At 32.4% G+C, this 21,415-nt stretch overlaps 2 protein-coding genes, 1 long non-coding RNA gene and 1 other non-coding gene across 5 annotated transcripts; 1 reads left to right on the top strand and 3 right to left on the bottom strand.

Moving 5' to 3' along the window:
• Window positions 1–147: 147 nt before the first annotated feature.
• LOC110650825 (uncharacterized) lies at window positions 148–2,097 on the bottom strand. 2 transcript variants are annotated; one of them, XM_058149888.1, is made up of 2 exons: window positions 1,756–2,097; window positions 148–1,400 (listed from the first exon to the last, which is right to left on the bottom strand). In XM_058149888.1, exon 2 carries the CDS (start codon window positions 1,354–1,356, stop codon window positions 226–228), a length of 1,131 nt encoding a protein of 376 aa, XP_058005871.1. In that variant the 5' UTR covers window positions 1,357–1,400; window positions 1,756–2,097; the 3' UTR covers window positions 148–225. The 2 variants fall into 2 exon arrangements, with proteins under 2 accessions (XP_058005871.1, XP_058005870.1); XM_058149887.1 differs by having other exon boundaries at window positions 148–2,097.
• A 1,697-nt stretch (window positions 2,098–3,794) lies between these two features.
• Window positions 3,795–4,006, top strand: LOC131181939 (small nucleolar RNA U3). The gene has a single exon (XR_009150409.1). It is a non-coding gene; the product is annotated as a small nucleolar RNA U3 (small nucleolar RNA).
• Window positions 4,007–8,378: 4,372 nt separating this feature from the next.
• LOC110653060 (40S ribosomal protein S7) lies at window positions 8,379–10,746 on the bottom strand. Its single transcript, XM_058149886.1, has 6 exons — window positions 10,594–10,746; window positions 10,283–10,367; window positions 10,115–10,188; window positions 9,907–10,030; window positions 8,832–9,014; window positions 8,379–8,638 (listed from the first exon to the last, which is right to left on the bottom strand). Exons 2-6 carry the CDS (start codon window positions 10,355–10,357, stop codon window positions 8,519–8,521), a joined length of 576 nt encoding a protein of 191 aa, XP_058005869.1. The 5' UTR covers window positions 10,358–10,367; window positions 10,594–10,746; the 3' UTR covers window positions 8,379–8,518.
• Window positions 10,747–18,414: 7,668 nt separating this feature from the next.
• On the bottom strand, window positions 18,415–20,860 carry LOC131181496 (uncharacterized). The gene is made up of 3 exons (XR_009150019.1): window positions 19,861–20,860; window positions 19,371–19,428; window positions 18,415–18,796 (listed from the first exon to the last, which is right to left on the bottom strand). It is a non-coding gene; the product is annotated as an uncharacterized LOC131181496 (long non-coding RNA).
• Window positions 20,861–21,415: the final 555 nt, after the last annotated feature.

Below are 21,415 nucleotides of genomic sequence, written 5' to 3'. Positions count from 1 at the left end.
AAGGCAGCAACTCATTTTTTCATCCCCCAGATGCAGGTACTTCATATAATTTCTTATTTTTACCATTTTCAAAATTAATACAAACAAGTCACTAAAAAATTCCAAAATAGAAGAAGAAGGAGAGAGAGAGAGAGAGAAGAGAGAGGATGTTCACACAAATTTGAAATTTCTTGTGATTGTAAATAACATTGGAAATTCAAGGGGAAAAAATAATAATAAAAAAAACTAAAAAATATCAAGAATTTCCAAGATGAACCCATTGCATAGAGGGCAATTACCTCTTTGGACCCAAAGCTCTCTTGAACATAACCTGCAAAAGGTGTGGCCGCAGGGGATAAATGCCGCACCTTTATGCCTTATCATGCACACGCAGCATGTGTGCTCTATCCCGTCAGCCGCTCCATCTTCATCATCTTCTTCTTCCTCTTCCTCGCATTCATCTTCATCTTCCATTGTGTATCTGGACCCCTCCAATCCCATCTGCCTATCTGTCTCCTCCAACAAGTCCATTAATGACATCCTCACTGGCTGCGCCCCCGCAGCCCCTAGGTCCGCCGGACCATTAGCTTCCTCCTCTTCCTCTTGCTCCGCCGCGGCAGCAGCAGCAGCAGCTTCAGCCGCTGCTCGAGCAGCTGCCTCCGCCTCTGCCGCTTCCTGCGCCGCTACTGCCTCCCTCGCAGACAATGCTCTCTCCTCCGCCAATGCCGCTCCTAGACGGCGGCGACCTTCACGCACCGGCTCTTCTTCACTGTCTAGGAACGACTCGGAGGGCCGAATTGAATTGTGCCGCGACATTTGCGGTCTGAAACTTCGTGATGGAGGCCCTCCCACCGCGTGAATGTTCGTAGATGATTCATCAGACCGTGTAGAATCGGACGGTGTAAGTGTAGTGAACCGGGAGGATGCCCGGCGACTCATTTGCGGTCCGGAACTCGAAACGGCAGAATGATCGTTGGAGTCCTCCGTGTGACTTGACTCGCCCGAGGTAGGGGAGGAGACTGTTGTGAAACGCATCGAATTGCGGGATCTGGGATTATTTATATTGTTGCCAAAACTATAGTTGCTATTCTGGATAGGAATATCGGAGGCTGGAATCGGGACGGAGGAGGTCCAAGCAGAACCGGCACCGGTGCCGGCGCGCTTAAGGCGAAGGCGTTCTCTGAAGGCTTTCCAGCTCTTCTTGTCCTTGTTACCAAACAAGGAACCATGAGGCTCATCGTCGCGGATTATATCCAAAAGAGTTCTGTTCGCCTGAGGAGGCGTATGAGAAACCGCCACCGTTGGCCGTTTGTCAGAGGCCAACACGTCATCCAGAGTCAAGCCGGCAAGTTCTCTGCGGTTCTCAATTGCTGACATTTGGTCCAATAGCGAGAGTCTCCGATGACGACCACTACCACCACCTTCTTCCATGAAAAGATAGTTACAAATTCCAAGACAATGAGAAACTACACCAACTTCGAAGAAAATTATGTAAAAAAAAAAAATCCTTACAAAAATAAAATTAAGGGGTAGTTTCGGAGAGGAATTCAAGAATTAGAAACATCTTTCCTCTCTCAGAAATGAGAGAGAATGAGACCAAAATCCGAAGCGATAATCAGATAGGAAAATACACAAGAAATGACAAATTTCCCAGGAAAATTGGCCATTTGTGTATGAAGAGAAATTTGGGACCTACATGAAAAAAGCTAGAGATCTAAAAATGAATGGAACATTTACAGTACGGAGACTAGAGTCTGAAAATTCAGCATTGGATACCTTGCTTCTCTCTGGTGGCAGATCTCTGATAACAATTTCACAGCAGCTTTGAATTATAAAATCCTGAAAAAGAAGAAAAAAGAAAAGGCTGATAATTTGACCAGGAAAGAGACAGGAAATGTATTAGAGAGAAAAAGATAAAAGATTGAAGCACGCACCAAAAGAGCCAAAAGAAGAAGTCCTCTCGGATGTCTGTTTATCACTAAAAATTGGGCCTTTATTTATTTACGCTGGATCTCTTTTCTCTTCTCTCTCTGTATAAATATCTCAGAGCTCATAGAGAAATGGAGAGATTGCGCTGTAGAACAAGTCCTACGGGAAGACCGGGGTCCCCATTAGATCCCATCCTTTGCAGGAACTATTTTTCAAGCCTATATTATTATTATTATTATATAGAGAAAATAAAGTACATTGTTTTATTTATTTATTTTTTAATGAAAATTAAGACAGGACGCCACTTAATCAAACTAGAATAGGCATGATTGAATGAAATAAATTATATAAATAGTATTTCAATTTAAGAATATGGAGTAGTAAAATATTTAAATTTTAATTTATAGTTTAAAATTTTTAATTTTTAATTTAAATAATATAAAAATTTTTTTATGATATTTTAATAATTAATTTTTAAATTATTTATATTTACGTTGAAAAATTACTTTTTCATAACTTTAAGTAGATAAATTTTAAGTTACTGAAATGTTAATTTATATAATTTGAATCGTTTGGGTTGTAGAAGATAAAAAGTATAATTTTTTTTTCTTGAAAAGTAACAAGTTAATATATAAAAATATAATTTTTAATTTAATAAATATCATATTAATAAAAATAATTTAGAAGCTGATTATAGATATTGCAGCAAATATTTTATGCTATTTAAATTTAAACTAAAAAATTTTATATTACAAATTAAAATAAATATTCTCTATGTAATTTACCTTAATTTATTGTTTCTATTATTGAAGACTTGAGGTAATAATTTTATTACAAGTTAGTTCTTATGATTTTGAATCAATAATTACTTAAGTGGTAGAATTTTTTTTTTCATAAGGTTCACAATGTCATTATTTTTTTTTATGTTATTAGACATTGTACAAAATTACAAGTTTTTAACTTATAATAAAAAAATTTCTTACACCCTCAATAATAAAAGGGCTAAACTACATAATATCTTAGTGTATTTTGCTATTTCATAGTTGGGGTCCATCTTTTCATTTTAAAAATATGTTAATAATTCTTATAATTTAACCATGTTAATACAATAATTTATCTATTATATTTTTTTAACATATTTCAATATATTCTATCAATCTAGTAAGGTAAATATTGGATTAATCAAACTGAACTTTTAATTAATTGAATTATTAATCGACTATAAGAATGTTAATCGAACTAAATTAAAATTTAGAGAAATTTAAAATTAATTAAAATTAAAAATATTTGATTGGTTATTGATTATAATAAAAAAATAAAAATATATACATATTATATAATTAATAAAAATATATTTATAATTTGTTTTATAAATAGAATTTGATATTAATAAGAGAATAATTATAAGTTAAATATTATTATTAAATTATAAATAATATGTCATTAATACACTGATGCTTGAAGCTCAAGGCCTTTCACGAAGAAAAATTATGCAGATGCTTGAAGGGGTTTGATGTTAATTACAGAATAAATTAATAAGTATTCTCAGGATCTTACAATGCTTTGGATTTGTTTCTTTAGGGCATGCTTGACGTTGTTAAAATTACAATTAAAAATTTTAATTAAATAATATTAAAATTAAATTTAATAAATTTTAATTATAAAAATATTAAAATAATAAAATAATTTTTTTAATTATTTTTTAATAATATCTAAAAAAAATATTTTTATTTAAAAGAATAATTTAAATTTTCTTAGTTTAATGTCAAACAGGCACTCAGTTTTTGTGGACAAAAAGTGTGTGCTGGGAAAGGACATGGATCCCACATCGAAATAGAACGAGATAGCCAATAACTTTAAAAGCCTCCATGAGAGCCTGCACGCTCACGACCTTACTTGAACAGGATCTGTTCTATAGGTTCGTACTTCTGTATCCTTTAGCACAAAGGAGACAGGAACTCAAGTCTGGTGGATGAAGCAAGACCGTTAGATCAGAGCGTGATTAATGGCTGAACGGTTCTTCGGAGTTGTTTGGTTGTAGAGGATCGTTCTCAGTCGGATAGCGGACTGGGGTGGTCCAACGGTTGTCTGACAGATTTCGATTTTTCAGATTTTAGATTTTTTATATAATCATAGTAATTATATTAATTTTTCTTCAAATTTTATTTTATACTATTATTATTACCATTTTATTGTTAAAACAAAACTTAATGAAATAAATTATTTTAAATTAAAAATAGTTAATAATTAATTTAGACAATAAAAATTAATTTATTAATAAAATTTAAATTTAAGAATCAAATTATTATTAAAAATAAATCAGAATTTTACTCTATCTTAAAAATTTAATTATAATTTATCCTAAAGTTAAAAATACACCCATAATTCTCCAAAAATATTCAGAGTCAGCAGCCCAAGAAGCAAAACTATTTGTTCCACTAGAAAGTTTCAATCTCTTCATAATTGCCAGCATTGATAAATTAAATTAGTATGGTAAAAGAATTCTAAGAACAATGATGGTGTATGAATGATCCCAATCATTGGCATTTTGGTCTCCAAACTCATATACCAGAATCCAATGACATCACGGGACCTGAATATTCATCAATTGATTATTTATGCGGTTCAGTATTCGATTCAAACTGAATCATTATAATTAAATTAATTAAATTATTATATTTTAAAAATTAAATGATATTAAAATGAGTGAAAAATCAAATCGAATTGAGTCACTTTATTTTGGTTTAGTTCAATTTAGTTTGAATCGATCAGTTTTGAGCTTTAATAAATTTTTTAATTAATACTTAATTTTCAAATTATTTGATCTGATTTTAATCTTGATTTGAATCTAATAATCATTAATTAATAAAATTAAACAATTTATATAAAATAATTACATAAAATTAATAAATTTCCTATAAAAATTAAACCAATTTAAAAATCAATAAAATAATTAGATTTGATTCAATTTAATCAATTTTTTCTCTTCAAAATGAACCGAACCGAAATAATTGAAATTCTTAAAATGTAAAATCAAACCGAATCAAATCGAATTATCTTAAAAACCAAATCAAATTACTGAAATAAAATGATTCAATTTGATTTATTTGATTCAAACCAAATAGTGCTCACCCATAATTAGTTATCTATCATATCTAATTCTAAACATTTTAATTTTGTCACAACACCACATTATATCTCATTATAATATAAAGTTATTAGGGTATGATTATTATAAATTATTATTGTGTAACATAAAATAGAATTTCATATATTTTAATTATAAAAAGATTTAATAAATCTAATTTGTCGAATGCAAATAGCACTCCTTGTTAAATTTTATAAATTTATAAAATTATAAATTTTATAAATCTAAGGTGAAATTAAAATAAGTGTTTTACTATATTTTATAAATTTGATGTACAATTTAAAATAAGTGGTTTATCAAATAATCAGATCATTCAAATTAAGATAATTGCTTCCTAAATTTTTTTATGAAAAATTATAATTTTGTATTTATATTATGTTATCATTTAATGAAAATTTTATCTTTTATTTAATTTTTTTTTTTAAATGTTCCATTAGCTTTGTTCCATAATATTTTTGGCAAACACAACTCTACAAAATCAATGTAAACCTTTTTTTTTTTTTTTTTAATTTTCAGTCATATATATAATGAAATAGAACTTTTACTTATTTTCTAAAATTGTAATAGAGAATAATTTATTATATTAATAAAAAATATGAGATTAATGCAAAAAATTGCACAAGTTGTATAGTTGGTTGGCAGTTGAGCTATTAGAGAACTAAGAATTCAAAAAAAAAAAACAATTTAGAAAATATTAAAAAGTAATTTAGAATTGAATTTAACATATTTAATAATAAAAATATAAAATAATTAAATATTTTTATAATAATATTTAAAAAATATTTTTTAACCTTCCAACACCAACTCCAAACATACTCTATTTTGCTTTTATCATTCTTCAAAATAGTAATATTAACTCACCTCATAATTAGGTGAGGTAGAGGATAGTTCCCAGGTCTCACTCTATTCTTTGATTTCTGGTACTTCAAGGACTCAATGTTTATCATCTGGTGATTCAGAAAACCATATTACTATCAGTAGTTTTAAAAATTCACAAGCTAAATAAAATTTTAATTTAATAATATTAATTTTTTCAAAAAATTTTAAAATTTCAAATTTTAATTTTAATTATATATATATATATATATAATCTAGATGATGATGGTAGGTTTGGATTGGTTAGCATAAAAATGAGAATGGGTAAAGAAAATCATTAGCTTTATATTTCATGGATAAATTAATCTAGCATTGATGATCTCACATGTATGACCATCATATTGTTTAAAGAGACCATGGACCACCTCCAATTTTTTTTTTTTTTTATTTTTTAATGGGATTAGGATAATGATTGTAACTAGAAGGACCACCTTGCTTCTAGCATGCAACTATACTCATAAATATAGTATTTAATAGGAAGATGAAATCATTCTATAAATAAATAAAAAAGTACACAATCATAATAATTAATGATCAGAAAAATAATTAAATTCTACTATTTAAATACATACTTTAAAAAAATAGAAATTTATTATTAGTAATTAAAAAAAAAACTATTTTCATACTATTTTTTCATGTCTCTTAAATGCATTCTTTAACATGCATGTGTAAAGATAGAGTTCTTTTTTTTTTCATTTGTATTAAATTATAATTTGCTTTTTATTTAAAAAAAGAATTTATTTATTTATTAATATATTCTTATTTAATATGCATTGGAAAAATAAAATTTATTATTTTTAAAAATAATTTATTAATATTAACTGAGCAAAATAAATAAAGGATATATTATAAAAGACTAAATAAAATTAGTGATTTCAATAGTGTATTTAAACACTTTTCTTGTATGAGTTAATATATTATTGGTTAAGATTATTTTAAATAAGTTTTTATATATTAAAATTAAAATTTATTTTTAAGTAATTTTAAAAATAAACTCTTTTATATTAATTTAATGTATTTAAAATAAATAATCATAATATTTTCAATAAAATCGAACCTAATTAATAAGAAATTACTACTTACATTCTTGTTAATTGCAGTAATTTTATTAGAAACAATTTATTTCAAAGGAACGCTTAAAGTAAACTGGACTTGCTGCTCATTTAATTGGGCTAAAATCCAAGCATAACAGCTCTAACGCCCGAAATTGTCCATTTTGGCCCAACTACGTCCGCTGCAAATTGTTAACTTCAGATTATTGAGGTAATTTTTATAATTGATGAATTTTATCTTGTATTTTATTTTTCTCTCCTTAAATTAATATATTATTAAAAAATTTTAAATTTTAAATTTATTTCATAAAAATTTCTCTAATTTATTATAGTAGATTTTAAAATTAAATAAAAATAATAATAAAACATAACGATTTACTTATTGAAAAGAGAAAGATTTATATTTTATTGAAAAGTGTTAAAACTACATTTATAATATTTAGATTATAACTGGGGAGATTTTTTAACTGAATTTTCTGTGTAGCAAAATTAAATTTTAAAATTTTTTTAATAATAAATTAAAATTAAGGAATCAAAATTGAGTGATGGAGTATAAAAATTAACTCCCCAAGATAAATTAATTAAAGGATTCATGAATTTCATGTATTTTTCGGTGGAATATATAAATTAAAATTACTAGATTTTATTAATTTCTTAAAATTTTAAATTTAATGTTATTAAATACTAATTTAACATAGAATTGCGAATTACAAAAATATATAAGATGTAAACTTAGAATACCATAAACAAATTGCTTAAAAGCCCAATAGAAAAAGCTTATTGGGTTAAGTTTGCATTCATTTTTAAAATGTATGGAATTAAAGGTTTGGAACTGGAACGAACAACTCTCAGCCTACAACTTATCATACTCATTTCTGCCTCTCGATTTCAACCGAGCGTTCATCATTTCTCAACAAACAGACAACTCAGAAAAGTGTTGATGATGAAGAGAAATTGAGAGAGGAAGACGATGGAGAAAAGTTTTCCAGGCTATTGATTTCTATGTTAAAAGAGGAATTAGGTTTAAATAAAGTGAAACCTCACTTTAGTAGAGATTTTCTTTTTCACGATATCAAAAACCATTTTTATAGTTAAAAGGTTGATACAAATTTTAATGTAATTCTAAAACTAATGTGTACAAAAAGACACAAATAACGCACAAGTCCAAATAAAATTGAAATGAGAATAATAAATAAAGTCCATAATCACTTAGTTAATTTACTTTCATTGGTTTTTAATAATAATTCAATTTTAAAAATTAAGAATGACATTTACATATATATATAATTAAAATTTCATTTATAATTATAAGGCATTTTTTATATGAATAATTTAACCAAAAAATTTTTAGCCTCCCTACACATATATTAAAAACACTGTAATTAAGACTTAAGTACTTGAAATTAAGTCCTGATCACAATTAAGAAAATGAATCCACCACAAACAACTCCTGAAAAGTCATGACTCAATTTTCAAAATTTAAATAGCCAACTAATGCTGGGAAAAACAAGCAAAAAATACCAACTCTCAACATTTACGCCTCTGTTCCTGGATAATCAAACACAACATCTTTGCCTGAAAGCTTTCGGTAAACAGCAGCAAAAGTATCTAACTTGTATTCTGTGTTATTTCGCTCCTTTGGGTCCAAGAAAACCTGACCATAAAAGAGGGTACGATTAGCATGACAAGTTATAATTAATTACGTTCATTACAAATGGTGAACAATTAGCTAGTATATCAATCGAATAAATTCATCAACAATCTGCAATGCGTTAAATATCAACCTACAAACAGTCGAGGATATAAATCTAAAATAATGCTTAGAAAATGATTATGTCTAGAATTACCTTCATTATCTTAGACCCATCAATTCGATATCTGGTGCGTTTCCCAACAATTTCAGCAGGCAGTACAATATCCTCCAGCATTGCCTCATGCACAGCAGTAAGCGTGCGGCTGCGAGGCCTTTGAGCAGCTGAACCTTTCTTTGGAGGCCTTAATATCCTCCTAGTGGCAATAAGGATTACATCCTAATAAACAATTATAAGCAAAGATGAAAATAAGACCATTTGCAACACAAAATTCACATTATTAAATGGGGAATTTGTTAAAAAAACTTCATAATAAACATTCTTTAGCTTGGCACTTCATACTAACTTGAGAACAATAAGAAGGCTCCTACAGTAAATAGAATAATCGTTATCTGAACGGTACCAGAGGTAAAACAGCAGATCCAACACAATAGCATAGAGGGATTATAAAGATGAGACACTTGGAATGCTAGCCAAGAAAGGACTAACACAAAAAATTCAGAGCTGTAAACCTCTGACACAAATCTTCACAGCTTGTTCATGTGGTTATAAAGAGGATGTTTGACCAGATGTTTTATGGGTTATTACTTAAAATTGTCTTGATGAAAAACCTTTAACTAGGTATCTTCTATTAATCCATTTGGCTTGATCATTCTAGTCAATTTGTGGAGTTTGTAGAACATGCTGCATCCTTCATTTGGTTCTCCCTTTTCAGTTAAGTATATCAAAGTAAAACTAAAAACATTGCTTTATAGGGGCACTGCTTTATGCATCTTAAAGGAAATTTTTAGTAGCTTTTAACAAAACCAGGCAAGATGGCTTCTAACATACAGTCGTAGCAACAACAATATCAAATAAGCCCCTCGTCAACAACAGTATCAAAATAAAAAGGATTGATTTATTCCCAATCAAAGAAATAATACTTCTTAGTTCTTAGTATAAAACAGACCCACTAACATTTAATGAAGCAACATACAAATATTATATCCCAATTTACAAGTACATCAATTTATTCCCTATAAATAAATTGCTTAACAAATTAATGGTTTATTTTGTTTCTTTAGGATGGTATAAAATTGAAAGAGACCCAACAACAAAAGTTTAAGATTACCTTCCCACTGAACTTCTTCTCAAGTTCTCTCACAAGCCTAACATGAATCTTTCTGTAAGCTTTCCTCAATCTGAAAGGAACATGGATAACAACAGCCTTCCGGTTCCCAGCAACATCAATTTGGCTGCAATATATATGGAAGAGTAATAAATAGGCAAGAAGCAAGACCCATGCATGCCATAATGCGAATCAATTAGACCATTCTTACATCGCTGAATTAATGTAGAGATCCTTCATGTCACTTTTCAGCTCCTGGTTGGTATTTTCCAGATCAAAGAAAGCCTGCAAGTGAAAAAAAGAAGCAAACATCGTCGAAACACAAGTTAAGTTTAGCTTGAGTTTCACAAATCAAACAACAACAAAAGCATTTTAAAACCTGTGCGACAGACTCCTCAAATTCAGTGGGTTCAGCATCCTTATCCTTGTGAATCTTCTGCTTTGTAGTATACATCTTCACAAAACTAGAAGAGATAGAACAGAGCAACTCAGAAAAAAATAAAAATAAAAATAAACCAACAAGAGTGAGTTTGCAGCTACGCATACAACACTAGGACAGATCATTTGACATTGCAATTGAACAAGTAAATAAAACCCAGTTAGAGAAGAAGAAAACGAGGAACAAATCAAATCTAAAATTTAGTACAATTTTCTCTTACTATTTTTTCACGGGTTTTCTGAGAATCAAACCTGCAATTCTGGGATCCTGCTAGAGATGACAGAACCGCCGCGCAGCAGCTGCAAGTGAAGCAAGATTAAGGAGCGGCGGCGACAGCAATAGAGTTAGAGGCGTGGAGGAGGCGAGAAACAGATGTATATATATCCATGTATATATATATATATAAAGGTGCGTTGAGACTCTGATTTTAGGTTTTAGGTTTACACTCAAAGCGAAACGATGTAGTTTAACGTAAAAGCATCTCATATATATATATATATATATATATATATATATATATATATATACACAAAATAAAAATCTTCATAATTGGTGAGTTGTAAAATTGATAAAAATCGAAATTAAGTATTAAATTTTCAAATAAAAAAATTATAAATATTAAGATTAATAATATATTTAATTCCACTATCTAATTTATCATAATGTTTTTATAAAATTAAATTCTAAAATATTTTATTTTAATTAAACGAAATATTTTTCTTTTTATAAATTGATTGTATTATAATATAATGACAATAAAAAGATTTAAAAAAATTGTTAATTTTTACACTAATAAAGGCTATAATATATTTCAAAATATTAAAATAATTTTATATAATTAATCTTTTACATTTTAGTTAAATAAATAAATAATTTATTATATGTAAAAATTAAATCTTCATATTATAAAACAATAAATAAAATTATAGAACATGCGATGTGAAGATTATATATCATGAAATTACTTCTTTTCACTTAAATATAACTAAATTTTAGTCCCTATAATTAAATTTATGAAATAGCACCAAAATAACTATATTTTAAATACGATGTAACTTATAACATGACTAAGTAAATGATAAAAAAATATAATACAAAATAAATCATAGAAAAAAATATTTTACATTTTAAAAACAAATAATATAAATTTAAAAAATATATAATAAAATAAGTGTTTTATAATAGAGTTTATATTTATTATTTTTAATTAATTTTATATTTAGTGATAAATGAATTTAAAATATAAATATGTAAGACTCACTTATTTAATAGGTGAATCTCATTATATATATTATATATTGAATTTATATAAATCCGATCTAAACAAAAAAAATCCTAAGGAATAAAAAGAAGATGTCCTAAAAATAGAATCACATATTGACTAGATGTTCACTATTGTGAGCTACAAAATGTAACTGATCTCAAATTCAATAAAATTAGTATAATGTCAATGCTTTACGTGGGTGATTTATAATTTTTATTTTTTAATTATATTTTTAATAAAATAAATGATTACTATTAAAATATTTTTAAATTCAAATTTCTCTCTTTTTTAATTTTATTTGAATAAATTTTCACCTATTATAATAATAAAATTTTAATTAATTTATAGTGTAATTAATTAAAATACCTATTTAATTATATATATATATATTTAATTATATATATATATATATGTGTGTGTGTGCTAATAGTAATTTTTATGATTATTTTGTTTAAAATTTAATAAAATCACTTTATTCAAAAAAATAATTTAAATTTCATAAAATTTTTATATTAAATTGATATTTATATTTTATAAATTAAAAAAATACATTAAATTAATGAAAAAATAATATTACTTTAAAAATATATAAATATAATATTTTTTTGTTATTAATATAATAAAAAAAATATTAAATTACTAATAATGAATTGAATTTTTTAATTCTAATAATAGTAAAAATATGTAACATTATTATTAATTAAAAATAACATTCTATTATATTATTTTTACTATATCTAAGTGTAAATTCTTTTTATTAATTTGATATATTTTTTATAAAATAATTCTTTGACTAAAATATTATCATTTAACATAAATTTATTATATAAAATAAATACATTTCATAAAAATTAAAATTTTAAAATATCATCATTTTATATTAATATAATAAATATTAAAAATACATACTATTTTTTAAAAGATAGATTCCATAATTTTTATACGGTAACTTTAGTTTTTTTAATCATCTTTATTTGTAACTAAATTTTCTATGCAATCATATTTATAATTTATTTTTAAAATTCTACTTATATATAAAAAAATATAGTTGAGAAATAATTTATGCATAAAAATATAGATATTTAATTAAAATTTAAAAATAATTAAATTAAAAATTAATGATAATAAAATATAGATAATCAACATATTAGTTATAATTGTATTAAATATATAATTATAATGAAATAAAATATTTAAAAATTTAAAAAATATTAAATAAGAAATTTATTAAAAAATTAATAATTAAATACATATTAATTAAATATATTTAAATAAAATAAAATTTGAAAATGATAACTAATAACTTTGAAAGAAATAATAAAAAAAATAGTGTAAATAAAAAAAATTGGAGAACATTTAGGTAAAATAAAAATACTTAGTGAAGGAAGAGTATTTAACATGTATCACATATCTCATATGACATATTATATACAGATAAATAATTGAAATTATTTAAATAAAAAATTAACATAATTAAATATTATTTAATTAAAAAAGGCAACAAAGGCCCTCAAATTCAATTTTTACAATAATAAAATTATAACACTCCAAATTTTTAAATTTATTATTTTGTGAGTAATATTAATATTTTATTTTATTTAAATTTTAGGAAATTATTTGAAATTTTTCGAATTTTCGAAATAAGGTTTGATTTCCCAAAAATATGAAACTTTAATAATTTTTAAAAATTAATTTAAAGACCACATGGAAAACTAAAAATACATTTGGAGTCTACGAATTTTTCTGAGTTTTCTAGAATTTTTTTCGAAATTTTTGGGCCTTGTTTTCGGTCTCAAGGCAGAGTAAAAATTTAAAATTTTGTATCTTGAATCGGACTGGCCTTTCTTTTCTTCTTCTTATTCTCTTAACCGCGCGTCCCGACCCTCCTTCCTCTCTCTCCCGTTTTCTCTCTACTCCCTCCTCCCCAGGCCGCTCCGCCGCCAACCAGCCTTCCCCACCTCGCCAACGCACCACCCCAGTGCCTCCCCACGGCCGGCCGATGCTCCAAGCGGTCGAAAAACGCGCACGAAGACCTACATGCAAACGCGCGCCGTTTCGGCTTCCAGGCCAAAATCAGATCAATCCGGCCACCAATTGGGCCGGGTCTTATGTCAAACACCATTTACACCTCGAGAGCTTTCCATAGACACTAAGAACACCAAAATCCATCTAGCGGTTTGCCCAATTTTTGTTCGGGAAGTTTTAGCCCATTTCGACTTTTGGACTAGATTGCTCACAAACTGTGAACCCCACGAGAAAACCGAGAGTACCAGAGCACTCCACTCGTCGAGAGTTTCGCGGCAATATAAATTTCAAAATTTTTCGATACCATTTTTTGGTGAGTCTCACGAAATTTCGTAGTGTTTTTTCGGGCATTAAATGAGCTTAGAAATTTCCATAAAAGTTATATACTAACCCCCGTGTTGTGACCTTCGTGTAGGTACCTTCAATTCATGGAAATTCGATGGTTGCTCGGGCCTGTGAATTTCCGGTCAGACAGACCGGCTATCAAAAGAGTCTTGGAATTGGATCGAGATTTTAGCTACCCCATCATTGTCAGACGTCCCGAGCGCATCCCCGGAGTCGGAATCGGCATAGATAGACCCGAACCTTACTTTTTCGTAATTTTCTAGTGCTTGAATGGGATTAAAAATCCATAAAATATTCGTGGTAGCTCATAAAACTTTAATTCTTTTTGCATTAGCTTAGTAATATTGCTAAGGACCGTGGGGTAAAGTTTTAGAATTTTTAGAGCTTATTTGGGTAGTTTTTGCAAAAAGAGTCAATTATAAGGACTAAACTGTAATTTTACATATTGAAATTGATGATTGTTTTGATGGGCCCAGGAGGGGCTGTGTGATGTGATTGAGTTGTGGATATATGGTTTGTGGATATAGAAGTGTGTTTAAAGCCTTTTTGCAGGTTGGGTAGGTCATAGGTATAGGAGAGACTCTGCCGGATTTTCGGTACGACTTAAGACGTATTTGGTCTTTTCTTGGTTTGTATTGAGTCAATTGTATTAAATAATTGTAATAAAGTTTTCAGGTGAGCCGGGACAGCCTTCCTCCTCCGCCCAGCCGCCACAGTGACTTCGGTTGAGTCTGTGAGTAAAATATTAATTTTAATTGTAATTTCGATATTATTATATGTTCAAGCATGTCCATGCATCACTTATAAATATGTATCTATGTAGTTAAACACTAGGCATGTTTTATGTTGCATTCATAATTGTTAAAGTGCCATGGATATTGTTATGGTAATTTGGAGCAGTGTGTGTGAGTTGGCGTGCGTGTGGTGTGGTGTTGGCTATGGACAGGATGGGTAGACACAGCTTGAGATCTTCACTGGGACCTGGTCCTTTGGGGTAGACACGACTTGAGTTTTTCGCTGGGACCCTGATTTGGTTTATTAAGTGGAAGTCCGAGCTTGAGTTCTTCGCTGGCACAGTTTGGTTAAGAGAGCTGTATAAGGGATCAGCTACCATATATGTATTGTTTGACATTATTGGGTGTGTGAGTGCTCCAAATTGCCTTTTTGATGTGATTCGTATGAAAATATTGTCGATGTTGCATTTTACTTCACAAGGTGCATTAGCTTTAGATAGCTATAGAGATTATGGTTAAAATTGATATTTTACTCTCTGAGTCAAACGCTCACTCCTATTCATTATTTTTCAGGCTACAGGAGGATTATTGTTGTGGTTAACCTGCTTTTCTCCTTCGCAGGTCATTTATTAATATTTGTATAATTCTGTTAACTCCTAAAATTTCCGCATGTGTTAAAAATATTTATTTAATTTGGGTCTGTAATATAATTATCATGTTGGACCTGTAAACTTATTATTATATTTGTGTATGTTGGACTGGATGAGGGAGCTAAGCTCCCATTTATTTTTATGACATTTGAGTATATGGAGGGTGAGATGAGCTCCTCAAATGATTATTTATTGTGTTTACAGGTCGGGTGAGTCAAAAACTCCTCGTTAAAAGGTCCATTTTATGGCCGAACTCTGTCCGATTGAATTCTTGAAATTGGGCCCAAAAGGGCTTTAGAATTGGGTTGAGGAATAGTTAGGCTTACTACAGGCCTCGGGGGATTTAGGCTGGCCTAGGTCCTAGCGCCGGTCCGACCCATAGGTTGGGTCATGACAAATGTGGTATCAAAGCTTAGGCTCCAGATTCATAGGGAATAATTGTCTAAGGTGTTGGAAAGAGTCTAATAAGAGTCACATGCGGAAAATAGGGTCCACATTCGTCTTGCATTGTCATCTTTGCTTCTAGTTTCTGCTTCATATATTGTGTGTAAATATGAGTCTATAGAGTTATGTAACATGCCGTTTTGAAATTTTGTAGGCTAATGCTGCTGAATTTCAGGAAGATGCGTAGAAGTAGGAGAGCTGCCACTGTACCAGAACCAGATGCGCCTGACGAGGTGTCGACACAGGATGATGCACCTGCCCCGAGGAGGCATGGTAGGAGGTTTAGAGCTGCTCAAGTAGAGGAGCAGCTGCCACCAGTTCAGGATCAGTCTTTTATGACACAGGGTCCCATGGACCCAATGACAGCTACTCTAGCTGGTTTGCAGATAACCATCAATATGATGGCGCAGTATATGATTCACCCCTCACAGCAGCAACAGTCCACCGCACCAAGAGGGGAACCTTACAAACGGATAATCAATTTCAAGAAGTTGGTGCCTGGTACTTATGATGTGTCAGATGATGCCTATCGATTTTTGGATTCCTGCAAACAAGTAGGAACAGAGTTGTCGTTGATTGATAGGAGACTTATAGAATGTGTGCAGCATGTCATGAGGCCTATGCCTAAACAATGGATGAATGACTACATATTACCTCGGATGGAAGGTTTGACATGGACCTAGTTTATGGAACTGTTTATCAACAAGTTTGTGCCAGAAAGTTTCAGAGACCAAAAGCAGTGGGCCTTTGAGGCCTTAAGGCAGAATGGTAGGTCTATAGATGAATATGCTACAGAATTTCTGGAATTGAGCAAATATGCCCTTACAGCAGTGGCTACTGAAAGTATGAAGGTGAAAAGGTTCCTAAAGGGGCTGGACAGGAGGTATGCAAACCTGGCCATGATGTCTAATCAGTCTTTTGATGTGGTAGTTGATCGAGCCTGACAGATTAAGATTAGCTACACCGGAGATGACAGTGGAAGAGTAAAGAAAAATAGAGCTGAGGGTTTTTCAGGTGTTCTCCACATGGGTGCTCTGGATAGCGGAGGACAGAGTAATTACAGAGGAAGAAGCAGGAATAAGAGGAGTGGTTTTAGATACAAATCTCGAGGATTCAGACCAGAGTATGGATCCAGTAGTGGTCACAGTTCGGGGTACAGCAGTTCTGGGTTTGGTTCAGGATTCTCCTTGGCACCTTGTGCACAATGTGGAAGAGGACATTCAGGACCTTGTCTGATGGGTTCAGGAGTATGTTTCAGGTGTGGCCAACCGAGTCACTTTGCTAGGGAATGCCCCGTGTTTAGCAAGCCACAGATGGGGTCACAGGGTTCTGTTGCAAATGTTTCTCTTCAATTTTATCTTGGTGCTTCCAACATGGCAGGCAGTTAGTTCAGTGGCCAATAGGGCCGAGGACAAGGGGGACGTGAATTTGGAGGCAGATCAGGAGGTAGAAGTCAATATCAGGGTTCTACAACGCAGGTTAGGGGTCAAGCTCGGGTTTTCACCCTGACCCACCAGGATGCTTAGGCTTCCAATGCAGTTATGGCAGGTATTCTACTAGTCTGTTCCTATGAGGCTCGTGTTTTAATGGATCCAGGTGCTATGCACTCATTTGTCTCCCCAGTGTTTACCATGAGATTGGATAGGAACCCTACAACTTTAGAATGTCCTTTGTCTGTAGCGACCCCACTTAGTAACAGCATAGATGTAGATATGGTTTTTTCGGGTAGCCCAGTAGTAGTGGATGAAAAGATCCTCCCAGCAGACTTGGTTCCTTTACCTGTAATAGATTTCGATGTAATCTTGGGAATGAATTGGTTGACAACTCGTTATGCTACTTTAGACTGCAAGAATAAAAAGGTGTATTTTCACATACCTGGTGTGGAAAAGTTTAGCTTTGATGATGACAGGAGCGTGGCTCCATATAATTTGATATCAGCAATTAGTGCTAGAAAAATGTTGAGGCATGGATGTCAAGGGTATTTGGCATTGATGAGAGATACATCTGTAGAAGGTGTCATCATGGAAAATGTTCCTGTTGTCAGAGAATTCATGGATGTCTTCTCGAGGAGCTTCGGGGTTGCCACGGGAAGGGAAATAGAGTTTTGCATTGATGTTGTGCCGAGTACAAACCCCATATCAATGCTGCCTTACAGGATGGCACCAGCAGAATTGAAAGAGCTAAAGGAGCAACTACAGGAGCTTTTGGACAAGGGTTTCATACATCCGAGCACTTCACCCTGGGACACTCCTGTTCTATTTGTGAGAAAGAAAGATGGGTCATTAAGGTTGTGTATTGACTATAGACAGCTAAACAAGGTGACTGTGAAGAATAAGTATCCACTTTCTCGGATCGATGATCTGTTTGATCAGCTCCAAGGAGCTAGATTCTTTTCCAAGATAGACCTCAGTTGAGAATCAGGAATGAGGATGTGTCCAAAATAGCATTCAGGACAAGATATGGTCATTATGAGTTCTTGGTGATGTCTTTTGGACTCACTAATGCACCAGCAGCCTCATTGTCACGACCCAACCTATGGGCCGGACCGGCACTAGGACCTGGGCCAGCCTAAAGCCCCCGAGGCCCGTAGTAAGCCTTAACTATTCATTTACCCAACTCTAAGGCCCATTTGGGCCCAATTTCAAGAAACCAACCGGACAGAGTCCGGCCATAAAATGGACCTACCAACGGGGAGTTTTTGACTCACCCGACCTGTAAACACAATAAACAATCCATTGGGGAGCTCAGCTCACCCTCCACATACTCATATCATCATAATGATAAATGGGAGCTCAGCTCCCTCATCCAGTCCATTAAACATGCATATAATAATTTTTATAGGTCCACAATAATAATTTAGTTTACAGACCCAAATCAAATAAACATTTCTAACACATGCGGAAATTCTAGGAGTAAATAAAATTACACAAATATTGATAAACAACCTGCGAGGAAAGGAAGCAGGTTAACCTCAAAAATATCCTCCTGTGGCCTGGAAAAATATTGAACAGGAGTGAGCGTTCGACTCAGAGAGTAAAATATCAATTTTAACCATAATCTCTATAACTATCTAAAACTAATGCACCCTGTAGAGTGAAATGCAACATCAACAACATTTTCACATCATAACATCAAAAAGGTAAATTTGGAGCACTCACGCACCCTGTAACATCAATCATAATATATGGGAGCTGATCCCCTATACAGCTCTCTTAAATCCAACCTGGTGCCAGCGAAGAACTAAGCTCGGACTTCCACTTAATAACCAAATCGGGGTCCCAGCGAAGAACTCAAGCCGTGTCTACCCCGAAGGACCGGGTCCCAGCGAAGATCTCAAGCCGTGTCTACCCGTCCTATCCATAGTCCACACCACTTCACATGCACGCCAACGCACGCACACTGCTCCAAATTACCACAACAACATCCATGGCACGCTAACAGTTATGAATGCAACATAAATCGTGCCTAGAGTTTAACTACATAAATATTTGCATATAAGTGATGCATGGGCATGCTTGAACATATAATAATATCGAAATTACAATTAAAATTAATATTTTACTCACAGACTTGACGGCAATCACTGTGGCGGCTGAGCGGAGGAAGAAGGCTGTCCCGGCTCACCTGACAATTATATTACAATTATTTAATACAAATGACCCAATACAAATCAAGAAAAGACCCAATACGTCCTAAGTCGTGCCGAAAATCCAGCAGAGTCTCCCCTATACCTAGGACCTACCCAACCTGCAAAAGGGCTCAAAACACAATTCTATATCCACAACTCAATCACATCACACAGCCCCTCCTGGGCCCATCAAATCAATCATTCATCACAATATGTAAAATTTTAATTTAGTCCTTATAATTGATCATTTTTGCAAAAACTGCTCAAATAAGCTCTAAAAATTATAAAACTCTGCCCCGCGGTCCTTAGAAATATTACTAAGCTATTGCAAAAAGAATCGTAATTTTTTAAGCTACCACGAATATTTTATGGATTTTTAATCCTATTTAAGCACTAAAAAATTACGAAAAAGCAAGGTTCGGGTTTACCTTTGCCGATTCCGACTTCGGGAACGCGCTCGAGATGCCTGACAATGGTGGGGTAGCCAAAACCTCGATCCAATCCAAAGACTTTTCCGGTAGCTGGTCTGTCTGGCCGGAAATTCACAGATCCGGACAACTGTTGAATTTCCGCGAATTGAGGATACCTACACGAAGCCCAATAATAATATATAAAAAATCAGGGGTGTTACATTCTCCCCCCCTTACAGAAAATTCGTCCTCGGATTTTACACAAGGCAGAATAAAGTACATGATTACACATTGAACAGATAAGGGTACTTGCTACGCATGTCCCGTTCTGACTCCCGGGTGCACTCTTCCACTGACTGGCTCCTCCACAAAACCTTAACCATAGGGATCTGTTTTGATCTTAGCTGTCTCAATTGGTAGTCCACTATGGCTACAGGTTGCTCCTCAAATGTCAAGTTCTCCTTTAGTTCTATTACATCCGACTGTAGTACATGAGAAGGATCGGGAATGTATTTCCTGAGCATAGAGATGTGAAACACGGGATGAACGTGAGAAAGGTTGGGTGGTAGCTCCAACCGGTAGGCAACTGCTCCAACTCTATCAGTAACCTCAAAAGGTCCAATATACCGAGGTGCCAACTTGCCCTTCTTTCCAAATCTCATGACTCTCTTCATTGGAGAAATCTTCAGGAATACATAGTCGCCCACTGCAAACTCCACATCCCTCTGTCTGGGTTCTGCATAACTCTTCTACCTACTGAAAGCTGTTTTCAGTCGTTCCCTGATTAAAGGAACTATCTCTGAAGTGTACTGCACTAGGTCTACATCATGCACCTTCGCTTCCCCCATTTCCGTCCAACACAGAGGAGACCTATACTTTCTTCCATATAGTGCCTCATAGGGTGGCATCCCTATACTGGAGTGATAACTGTTGTTGTAGGCAAACTCCACCAAAGCTAGCTGCTCATCCCATTGACCTCCAAAATCCAAAACACTCATGCGAAGCATGTCTTCCAGTGTTTGGATTGTACTTTCAATTTGTCCCGCATGCGAGGGTGGAAAGCCGTACTGAAGTTCAACTGTGTGCCAAGTGCCTCCTGCAACTTTCTCCAAAACCGAGAAGTGAACTGGGGCCCTCTGTCAGATATTATGGAAGCCGGAACTCCATGCAATCTGACTATTTCTTGAATGTAGAGCTGGGCGTACTGTGCCACAGAATATGTAGTCTTCACAGGTAAGAAGTGAGTTGATTTGATTAGGCAGTCTACAATTACCCATATCGAATCATATCCTCGTGTGGTACGAGGCAACCCAGTCACAAAATCCATAGAAATCATTTCCCACTTTCATTCTGGGATAGGGAGCTCTTGCAACTTCCCAGCGGTCTCAGTGTTCAAACTTCACCTTCGACAAGTCAAGCACTTGGACACAAAGTCTGCTATGCCTCTCTTCATGCCATTCCACCAATAGCTATCTCTCACATCATGGTACATCTTGGTGGAACCTGGGTGGACACTGTACAGTGTATAGTGTGCCTCTCGCATGATTTCATTCCTGAGGTTGTCCACATTGGG

The sequence above is a fragment of the Hevea brasiliensis genome, chromosome 7, assembly GCF_030052815.1.
Source record: "Hevea brasiliensis isolate MT/VB/25A 57/8 chromosome 7, ASM3005281v1, whole genome shotgun sequence".
NCBI classification, from domain to species: domain Eukaryota; kingdom Viridiplantae; phylum Streptophyta; class Magnoliopsida; order Malpighiales; family Euphorbiaceae; genus Hevea; species Hevea brasiliensis.
The sequence above is the reverse complement of the archived record's forward strand: the minus strand, read 5'-3'. Positions and strand labels throughout refer to the sequence as shown.